Source organism: Rattus norvegicus, chromosome 5 (genome assembly GCF_021556685.1).
Source record: "Rattus norvegicus strain SHRSP/BbbUtx chromosome 5, alternate assembly SHRSP_T2T, whole genome shotgun sequence".
Classification (NCBI taxonomy): Eukaryota; Metazoa; Chordata; class Mammalia; order Rodentia; family Muridae; genus Rattus; species Rattus norvegicus.
The window spans coordinates 127702456-127713733 of NC_141538.1; the positions used below are offsets into that span (position 1 = coordinate 127702456).

Here is an 11278-nt window from a genome sequence, read left to right on the forward strand (position 1 = left end):
ACGCAGGAGGTCTCATTGCCTTCAGCATCTCACCAGCCTTCTGATCTTAGATAACCACAGAGGCAGTGCCCAGGCTTACAGTTGGTGCACTTTGTTCTCTTCTGTCTTCCCACACTGTTTCTGTCAGTCACTGAGCACCCCAGGTTGTAGAGTTGGGGGCGTGGCCATGGAGGCACTGTCCTGCTGTAGTTACTCAGAGTCCACACTAAGGGAGGAATGGCCATGTGACTGACTGTACGGCAGGCTGTTGAGCACTTGGAGGTCAGAGGCATGGTGGGCTGCTTCCCTCTGTTGTCTTCTCCCTCAGTCTAATGTGTCCTAGATCACCAGTCAGCATTGGGTCCAGTAGCAGAGTCAGCCTGTCTAACTGCTGAGGCCTGTGGGAAGGGGCTGACAGCAGCTTGCTGATCAGACACATTTTAGGGGAAATCATCATGAAGCCCCTACAAGCACATTGACTGTTGTGACTGTCCCTCTGTGCTGGCTTGTTGTCATTGTGGTCCCTGTCACTTGGTCCCGTCCATTCTGACAGAATGTGATTTTTTTTCTCATCAGGTTGTCGTCACAGACTAACCCTCTCACTTATATTCTGTGTTTGTCTCCCTCCCGGTTCCCCTTCTCCTCCTCATAGACTGACCCTTGGTTATCGTTGCAGAATTACGGCAGCGGCATGAGACCACCACCCAACTCCCTCGGCCCCGCCATGCCTGGGATTAACATGTAAGGCAAATAGGCCCTGGCCGGTGCCTCAGAGCCTGTGGCCTCCCCACCCACTGTTGGAACCCCGGGAGACTCTTAACACTCATTGGCGTCTCTCTGGACCTCAGTTTCCTCATCGTTAGGGTGAGAGCTCGACCTTAAACAGTGTGGTGTGCCAGGCACAGTGTTGGCCACACACATAATCATCAGGCCACTCCTGTAAGGAGTGGTTATTCCCTGCCTGTGATGAGGTCTCTGAGGCCCAGAGAGGTAGAGTGACTTCCTTAGGCTTGCACAGCTTCAATGGCTGATTCAAGATTTAATCCTTATGCAAATAAGCCCTGATACTTAGTGCTTATGAGAATCAGTGGTCCCTCTTCCTAGGGAAAAGCAGAAATACTTATATATAATTTTGGAAATACATATTTTACAAATTTTTTCATATAATTTGAAGGAGTGCATAAGTCTTCTGTGGAACTACCCATTGGTACCCCTGAGTCAGATGGCATCTAGGACGCCTGCTCCTGCCCCCACTGGCTGCACTCTGTAGTGTTTGTAGCCCCACTTTCATTGTCCCCATCTCTCCTTCTCTTAGGGGCCCAGGAGCTGGCAGACCCTGGCCCAATCCCAACAGTGCTAACTCAGTGAGTATACCGATCTGGAGGGTGCCGTTTTCCAGGAGAGAGGTTCTGGGCCTTAGGTAACCCTGTTGCCAGGAAGAGGTATCAGGAGGGAGAAGTACAGTAGGATTCCACATGATGCTTCTAAGAAGAAGGCACATGTAGGTGGAGCCCATGGTGTGCTGGGGTCCTCAGAGGTGCTCCTGCCCTCAGCTCACAGGCCCCAGATCAGAGCTGGAGTGCCAGGCGCATCATGGCTCCGGTTTCTAGCATTGAGGGGGAAATGATTGGCGGGCTTGGTCCAGACAGAGGAAGGGTGTGGGTGTTGCTCTCTTCCACTCTCCCAATTGGGAAACCTCCTGGGACCCTACTCTCAGGCCCCACCGAAGACTGGGAGAAAGGAGACCAGGCCCCAGGACCACTGAATGTGGCTTGACTCACATCTCAGGCCTCTTCCTCTGGAAGCTGACCAGGTTACTAATTCACTAATTCCCAAGCCTACCGTAAATAAGTGAGTGTGCCCCAAAGTGGGTTTGGAAGTGACAGGGCACGATGCTTGTCTGTCAGGGAAGGCAGCTCCAATCCATGGCTCCTGAATCTTCTTTCCAGATCCCGTACTCCTCCTCATCACCCGGAACCTATGTGGTAAGTGCAGCAATGGATTCTGACTCTCTAGTGCAGATGGCCAGCTGCCTGGGAGGAGAGCCATGCAGGGTCTAGTATATTCCTCATGAGGATACGTCTGAGCCCAGGAGCCAAATTGCTATCCGTGTTTAGATATTTGTACAAGCCTGGGGTAGCCCAGACTTCTCCAAAGTTGACATGGAAGGGAACTCCTTTTCAGGAAACACCCAGCAGGCTTCGTGTTCTCATTTACTGCCTCTGGCCTTCACTGGTTGGGGTGTGTGTGTGTGTGTGTGTGTGTGTGTGCGCGCGCGCGTGTGTGCACGCACACAGATGCATGTGTACATCCACTGCTGAAGCCTCTGGGCTTGAGAGGAAGCATGTAAATCCAGCTTCCTTCAGGCTTGAATGCTCTAGCTCTGAGTGCAAGAGAGGCAGTACTAGGTACCAGGCCGGTCTGGGCACTGACAGGTAGCATAGAGGCCTCCCCAAGCTTCTACCACCACAGGGTACTGACAGCTTTTATCTCACCTCAGGGACCCCCTGGTGGTGGCGGCCCTCCTGGAACCCCCATCATGCCTAGTCCTGCGGGTAAGAGGGTTTGGGGGATAAATGTCCGGTGGGAGTTGGGTGCTAGGCCTCTGTTGCAGACCATGGCTTTTCAGGCCCTGATTCCTAAGCCCGTAAGAGTGGATATTCTGCCAGGCACTGCTGCCTGGGGGTGTAAGGGCCATGAGCCCTCACTACCAACAACCCATTGCGTGGCTTCAGTCATGTGACTGTACAGTGCTTTGAAAAGAACAAGATTGAGCCAAGGTCTGAAACAACATGGTCTCATTGCTCTAGGTGACTTCAAAAGGACCTTTGGGTCCCTGACAACTGGGGATCAGGTTTCTAAATCACACATGCTCCCCCTACCCCAAGGTTCTGGGTTCTAGGCTTCCTCTGGTCCTCTGTGTAAGAGGTCTTGTTTCCCTGTTTCTTTTATCTGGAGAAGGCATGCATGCACAAGCGGGCATGCACACATGCACACATACATAGTGTCACAATTATCTGTCTGCGGGCTAAGAATAGCATTGCAGTCAGCTGGGAGTGTAGCATACATCCCCTACCCAGCCCAAAATAGAGGGAGGCTCTCTGCTCCTGATAGAACATCATTAGCTGGTTTCCTAAGGAGTCGTTCCTGGCGAGGTGAGAAGTGGTGGAGCCTCCCCTCCCAACTCCCCATAAAGGAAATCTGCTCTGCTGCAGGAGTGGCTCCCGCTCCAGCTCCCTCTCTGCAGCATTGATGAGCAGCATGACCTACATTCAGACTGGGTCACGATAACCCACTCCCTATGTTAATGCGGCCCAGGCCCTGGCCAGCCCCGGCTCCTCAGCCTAGCAGAGTGGTTCTGGAAAACTTGCTGCATTTTCCTTCCCTGGGTGGGGCTGAAAGAAAAGACAGGTTGTGTCCTTGTGTCTGTCCTTGCTAAGCTTAGGGGATAGATCTGTGTCCCTGTGCTGTGCCTGCCCAGATGTCCTGACATTCTCAGGTTTGTGGTTGAATGGTTTTCTCAGTTGAATTTTCTGTGATTAAAAACTTTGTGAATCTTCATTAAATACAAATTAGCCAGAAGATGGTGATACTTAGAAGAAATTTTAGGTGATAAAATACAAAAGAATGAGTTCAAGTGCCACGAGTTTGTTTTAATTAAGAAATGAATTAATCACCTGAACTATACTGTTTCCACTATTCTACAGATTCAACAAATTCCAGTGACAACATCTACACAATGATTAATCCTGTGCCGCCTGGAGGCAGCCGGTCTAACGTGAGTCTGCTTTCTGCTCATTTACATACCAGATACCATAACAAATCATAATTAACTTCATCAGCTGAGGGGAAAGCAAGCGTAATTGATTTTAGCCATTTGTTACCAAAGATGAATAACATAAACCATCAGAAAAGCGATTAACTCTTGGGCAAGTCAGTCCTCTTCTTACCGCTAGTGGGCGGTAGGAGGGGCGGAGCTCGCCCTTGGATCAGGTGTGAGGATGCTAGCAAGGGAACACCCCGGGCTTCTGGGGCTCTGGCTGCTCCCCATTCTTCTGCCTGTCTGTGCCACCTTGGGTAGTCCCTCTTGCCCATCCTTCCTGTTCCCCGGGCCTTAATGCTAAGGGTGAAGCCTGGGGAGCCTTTGAACCCATGCTGATGCCAATAGGACAACTCCTTCATCTCCACTCCCGACTCTGTCCTCTCCAGTGCCCCACAGAGCCTCCCTATACAGTTCTACCTTGTTTCTGTAGTTGTGGAGAGGAGATACCCTCTGGTTTTGTGGTCCCAGTTTCTGGGAAAAGACAAAGATCACACCAGGTATTAGATTTCTGCATGTGGGCTGCCCAACACTGATGACGACGCCAAGCGTGTCTGGTGGTGAGGAACAAGTCCAGGACCCTGTGCACATAATCACATGCCTCCTCCTGTCCTGCGCCTCTGGCATCGGATGCCACACACATTTCATCTTAGAGCAGCCTTCAAAGGCCATGTTCTTTGGCCTACCTCCTTTGCCAGGGCCATGTGTTGAATGCATATGGGGAGCTCTGTATGATGCAGCCCTCCCACCCATCCACTCACCTTTCTTCCCCCTCACTAGGGTTGTCTTTTGTCCAGACATTACTACTAATACTGAGACACCTCAGAGCATATGTGCTGTTTGTAGCAGTGGGTATAGAAGACTGAGAATACCAAGCCCACTGGACCGGGTGGGGAACACTCTTGTCAGATGGAGGTGATTTAGGTCGTTTGCCACCTACAGTCACTGTTGCATTGTCACAGCCGTGGCTACTGCTACGTATGGCTCAGGCCTTGTGAGCCTAAGGGCTGTGGCCTCAGGACCTCTGCCTACTGCTACAGTTTAAGTTTGCATCACGATGCTACTGAGTTTACGTGTGGCTTTATGAATACCGTGACCACGTGTGTAAGAGCCGAGGTCATGAATCTAGGAACCATGAGAGTGCCAGCTCCAGTGTGATCCAGATAGCATCAGAGTAAGCTGAGTGACACACAGCATGAGGACAGTCAAGAACATTACACTGGATCAAGACAGGTACTCCGGTGGGGAGAAAGGGGATAGGGAAGCTCACACTCTCCCAACTGTGTAGGGACTGGCATCTCCTTTGAACCAAAAGCTCTTCTTGTTCTTCAAAGTGACACTGGTGTCCATTCAAATACAGTGACCACCCCACCCCTGATAGCGCTGAGTGTAGGCTGGACTGAACACTGCCATAACTCTGTTCCCTGATTGCTCTAGAACTAAGTTCCAGCTGCAGTGGTTATAATAGAAGTCCAACGTGTGGAGCATAGGGATTTTGATAACAGTTGTCCCAGCCCCTTGGACATAGAAGTGCTCTTTATGGAATACCAGTGACAGCTCACATCATTGTAACACAGGATTGTACACTGAAGGCACACTTAATGTTAGAGCACATGCCCTACATGCAGGAGACCCTTGCACCACCCAACAAAACAAAACCAACCCCTGCTAGGTGTTTTGATTTAAGAACTGGAGTCCTATTTTATCTTGATTTCCTAAAGGCTTTTAATGAAATTGCAGAAAGCAGAACTGTCCTCTTATCAAAGCCAAGCTCCAGTTTGCTCATTGATCTGCATGTTCGACAAATAGCTTTAATATCACGCTTGGTAACTTGATCTGAATGCTCTCACCAATGGAAGGAGAGCCTCTCACACCCTGTGCCTGGGCTTCCACAAAGGGTTTCTATGACAACAGCCCTCACGGTGAAAGTTTCGGTAACTTGTCAGTTTGCAGAAGAACTTCATGCAAGTTTTACTTCATAGAAACAGAATGCCTCAGATAGATACCTGTAAGGTGACAGTCACTGGGGTTCGGAGAGATTGCTCAGTGGTTAGAGCACTGGCTGCTCCTCCAGAGGACTCAGGCTGAATTCCCAGCACCCACATGGCAGCTCACAACTGTCTGTAACTCCAGTTCCAGACGCTCTGGCACCCTCATGCCAACACCCATGTAGGACAAACAACAGTGCATGAAATAAAGATGGCAGCCACAGAAACGGTGGTAAATGCTGTTTCTAACAACTCCATAGTTTTTTTGGGAGGGTGGAACAATGCCTTTAGTCCTAGTACGCAGGAGTTCTATAAAGTGAGTTCCAGGAAAGCCAAAGCTACCAAGCCAACCCCCACAATTTATTTTTACATATGAGACGAGCTGGCGTGGTGGTTCACACCTACAATCCTAGCACCCAGGAGGCAGAGAGGTAAGAGGATTGCCTTACATAGTAGCCAAGGCTGTATAGTGAGCACCATGTCTCAAAACACAAGAACAGCACAAGTGTGAGGCGAGGATGTCCATCTCTAACCTGGAAGGGGGAGGAAGAGGGATTGGAGTAAAAGGAACTCGACGCTTGTCCTCAGCCTCATACACGGAAAGAATGACTCAGTTTTAGGCGTGAGGCTTCGAAGAACTCAGCAAATGCCATGGTCAAGGCCAGCCAAGCTAAACAGGCCTTTCTCAAAACATTTCTTTCTTAAAACTCACATGGACTTCAGCTAGGATCTCACAGGTGCAAGTGTCCTCTGTGGCTGAATACCATTTCTTCGTGAGAAAAGGGTTTGGGGGAGGGTTGTGTGCTTCGTCTCACAGGCAGGAATGACCCAGAGCTTTCAGGCATTTCAGAGGTTGGGGAGGAGGCAGAGGCAGAAGGAAGTTGGACATGTCAGGACAGGATCATCGTAGTGAATGTACAAAGCTTCCTCCTTTCCTTAGTCCACCTGGCTGCTACCTGCTGTGGCTAACCGGCTGGCTCTCAGTTTGTTTAAGCGGCGGTGTTCTGATTTGGAAAGTTAACCAGGAGACTGAAGTCGTAAATGGGACAAGAGGTACCACAGCAAGTGACGGGGTGGCCTCCCACCTCACACCAGTCCACAAACAAGTACTTGGCGACTGGAAGGTGGGCTTGCCGTGCATGCACGCAGTCCCACATGCCATTTCCCAGAGCTCGTGGCTTTATTTTGTTTGTTACATGCGTGTGCTGCCAGCACTGGGGAGGTGGAAGTAGGAGGCACCCAGAGCTCACAGCTCAGCCTGTGTGGCTGAGTAAACAAGCTCCAGGCTCAGAAACCCTGTTTCAGAAACTGAGGTAGAGAGCAGTGATGGAGACGCAGCTCTGACCTCCAGCTTTCCCGGGCAGGTGGGCATTCCCCTCTATGTGCACGTGTGTGCGCACCCATGCACATGCTGAAAAATAAAAGTTAAATAACATTAACACCCCAAATATTTAAACCAGGTGCATAAACCAGGTGCATATTGACGCACACCTGTAAATGTAGCTACTCTGGAGGCTGAAGCGGGAAGATCGCTTGAACTCAGGAGTTCAAGGCCAATCAGGGCAAGCAATACAGAGTCACCTCAGAAAGATAATGAGAAGGTGAAGCAGAAAATCTACAGAATGGAGGGAATATATGTGATTAAAAAAAATTAAACTCAAAATATGTAGAGAACTCTAATAACTCCATAATAAAAAAAACTCAATTAAAAAATGGGGCAAACATGCGAATAAATGCTTCTCCAGCATGGTGCAGCTAGGCCATAGACACACAAGAAGCCGTTAGGAAATGCTGTTTAAAGCAGAGCTAGGCCAGGCGGTGGTGGCTCACACCTTTGATCCCAACACTTGGCAAGCAGAGGCAGGTGGATCTCTTAAGTTATAGGACAGCCAGGGCTGTGCACACACATCACAGGAGGAGTATGGTGGTGATCAAAGCCATGGGTAGTGACTTCTTGTCTGCAGTAAAGAAAAGAAGCCCTGGTCCAGTGTTAGTTAGTAGGCATGCTGAATGGTGCAGCTGCTAAGGAGAGCAGCTTGGCTCTACTGGGAAGGGCAGAGGGCTGCGTGAGCCTGCAGTTGGACTTGGGCATTCCTGCCAGAAGTGGGAATGCCTGTCTGCAGAGCTGAGGGTGAAATCATCCTGCGGATATGATGAGCAGACGTGTGTGGCAGAGCAGAGTGAGGTCTGCCCTGGGCTTCCATCCATAAGCAGGGATACGGGGCAACCTAAGATATGTGCTAAGAGGGTAAGAGCAGCCAGGGGAGACCATGGGCTACAGTGTGCAGAATTAGCAAATCCATAGACATGAAAGAGACCGGTTACTGTTGAGGGTGATGGACGTTGAAGGGGTAGTGGCCAACCATAAATGTAATGGATCACTTGTATGACGTATGGATGTTTTAAGTTACTAAAACATTATGTGGAAATATATACTTATAATATATAATTTCAAAATTGCCTGATTTGGAGACGGAAGTGTTGGTGTATATCTTTATCTAGAGCTTGGGAAACAGGCAGGCAGATCTCTTGAGTTTTGGAGCCGGGGTTACATAGGCCCTGTATCAGGAAAATGACGAATCCCCTGATTTTTATATGTTGGTCATATCTGTGTTAGAATAGTGATGTGCATTTGTACATGTGTGTGGTGTGTATTATGTTAGCAACTGTAAACACTTTTTGGTCTGGGGGCAGCTGTGTCTTAGGAGCTTAATAAGATGACCATTCCCCATTTGGGCTAATTAGCATGAAATTTGTGCCTTGGAAAGGTGACAGAGATGTTGGACCTCACTGTTCAGGAAGCCCTGCCCTGCCTTGCAATTTCAAGACCCCAGTGCCTCCACTCGTGTGCGTGCTGCCTCCTGTCCTGTGGTCTGTTGCCCACAGAGCAGTTCTGGAATGGCTTCTGTATCTGTTCTCCGCCCAGATTCTGTTCATTTCTGCTAGACTCTGCAGCCTCCTCCTTGAAGCCTGTTCTGGTTTCCCTGCCCATGTCCGAAGCTGCAGCCATGCCTTGTCTATGGCTGTGTTTGGAGCTCAACCCCTCTGGCCCCTCTTCTGTTGGCTGGCTGTGACACAGGTGTGACCCCGTTCTGTTTTCAGCACCCAGCTCAGGCCAAGTCCTCCCCCTGTCACATCATGTCTAGCCCCTCCTACTCCCTATCCAGTCTGCGTCACAGGCACCCATTCCAGCATAGGCTCAGCCTTACTTCAGGACCCTGAGATGTGGCCTTGTGTCTATTCCTTTCTGGGGTGAGCTTAGCAGTTGCAGACAGAATAGGGGAGTATACTCCTCCCCGATACCCCTCGAAACTTAACATGTCTGAGGTCCCCATAACAGGCTCCTGGTCCACTTTCTGCTCCACCTGGCCCCCCAGGAGACTATGCAAAGCACTTCCCATGCAGGTGACAAGTTTGAATCATTTGTCTGGACTGTATAGTCTAGATACTTTTCTATGCAACATGGCTGGTGAGCCAGGCACCTCAGCAGAAGTGGATCAGGTCCTGTGAGGTGGCCCAGGAAATTGGTGAGCTGGCTGTATATAGAGTCTGGTGGCTTTTGTCTGCTTCCTTCCCCTGAGTTTGCTCTTTTACTGTTACCTAGGCTCAGGCTCCTCCACTTGGCTGGCAGCCATGAGGGCCAACCAGCACCCAGGGCCTAAGTCTGCACAGGGAGGCCCATCAGCCTGGAGCATCCTAGGTGCTCTGCTAAGCCCCTGGGGCCTGAGGCCTTTGCCTTCAAAGGTGCTTGGGAAGCAGAAGAGGGATGCAAAAGGTCTGGGCCCACTAACCAAGCCCTGCTTACCCCACAGTTTCCAATGGGTCCTGGCTCAGATGGCCCAATGGGCGGCATGGGAGGCATGGAGCCACACCACATGAATGGATCCTTAGGTAAGCCAGCACCTACACATACTCCACCGGCCCAGGCCTGGACTCTGCTTTAGCTCCTCGGTCACCTGGGCGTATGACAGGGTTGGCCTTGACTAGGCCCCTACAAATGCCCTGAGCCAAAGCAGGACATGAGGGTCGGGTGTCCTCTCTAAATAAATAATGTGAATTGGTATGCACAGTTCCAGAGAGGAAAGCGTCCTTCTTAGAGGGCCGAGACCCCCACAGAAGAGTGATCCAGCAACTGGACCGGGCCAGGCATGTTTGCACACATGTCCTGTAGTCATTCAGGAACCAGAAGCAAGAGGGTTAGGCCTGCCTGGATAACACACAGTTTTCAAAATAAAGAGAAAATGAACTAAAGATGTAGTCCGGGGTTCAGGCACTCACTAGAGCATGCACGAGACCTGGTGAGATCCTGCTGGGCAGGCATATCTTCAGTCTGAGTACTCAGGTGCCCAGCTGGGAGCACAACTGATTCCTGGCATGGCTGGGCTATGTAGCAAGGTCCTGGCTTCAAAAAAGCAAATGGGGCTGAGAAAATGGCTTAGACAGTAATGTGTTTATTTGTTAAGCATGAGGACACTTAGAATACTAGCACTGTCCAGGCAGAAACAGGAGATCTGTAGCTGAATCAGCAAGTTAAATCCAGGTTCAGTGAAATAACCTGTCTCAAAGGAAGGTAGAGAACCCATGACAATGATCTTTGACCTCCCCCAATGTATATACATACATACATGAAAACATGTACCTACATATCGCGCGCGCGCACACACACACACACACACACACACACACACACACACACACACATCCACCATGCTGACTCCATTTTTTCTTCCTTCTTAGGATCAGGCGACATAGATGGACTTCCAAAAGTGAGTGGTACTCTATTGCCCCCACCCCCAATGTCATCCCGTCTGTTAGGCCAGGCTTTGGCCACATGGACTCACCTGCTCATCTCTTCCCACAGAATTCTCCTAACAACATAAGTGGCATTAGCAACCCTCCAGGCACCCCTCGGGATGACGGCGAGCTGGGGGGGAACTTCCTCCACTCCTTCCAGAACGACAATGTAAGCCCTGCAGCCCCGGCTCCTCTAGTTCTTGGGTCCCAGTGGCTCCCTTAGGCCCGAGGGCTCTATAATTGCGTCTCAGCCATGCTGTCTTTTATCTCAGTCAGCCAGTTGCAGAGCCTCAGCCATTCGTCGTCTGTTTTCTGTTGCCTGGTCCTTCCAAGGGGACTGTATAACAGCTGGGAGCCCTGGATTGAATTGGGGCATATGGCCTTCCATGTCCATTGTCATTGATGAAAGCAGCTTTTGAGAGCCCCAGACTGTCCCCAACCCACAGCACCCTTCAGGAACTCTGACTCACCAAGTCTAGTTCTCCACTGTATTGCTTTCCCCAAAGAGCTGACCCCAGAGGATAAGAACTAGAGGTCATTTGTACTGCCAGAGTTCCTGGCAAGGACTAGAACTGAGCTGGTCCCAGGAGGAACTTCCTGCCTCCTTCACCTGTCGCTTCCCATTGTGCCACCAAGCTGGCTTTGTCAGCATTGTGCAGCAAGCCTTCAGCAGGTTTTTGGCACATTGGCAAGTCCA

General features: G+C 50.3%; 1 protein-coding gene across 33 annotated transcripts in view; it reads left to right on the forward strand.

Moving 5' to 3' along the window:
• The window catches only part of Ssbp3 (single stranded DNA binding protein 3), a 141416-nt gene that overhangs the window by 128410 nt on the left and 1728 nt on the right, over positions 1-11278 (forward strand). For 12 of the 33 annotated variants that reach the window (XM_087551403.1, XM_087551410.1, NM_001436597.1 and 9 more), the window contains 8 exon segments: positions 656-720; positions 1295-1343; positions 1929-1964; positions 2480-2534; positions 3687-3757; positions 9600-9678; positions 10525-10553; positions 10649-10750. In XM_087551403.1, the coding sequence (XP_087407529.1) occupies positions 656-720; positions 1295-1343; positions 1929-1964; positions 2480-2534; positions 3687-3757; positions 9600-9678; positions 10525-10553; positions 10649-10750 (486 nt within the window). 33 annotated transcript variants of the gene reach the window in all.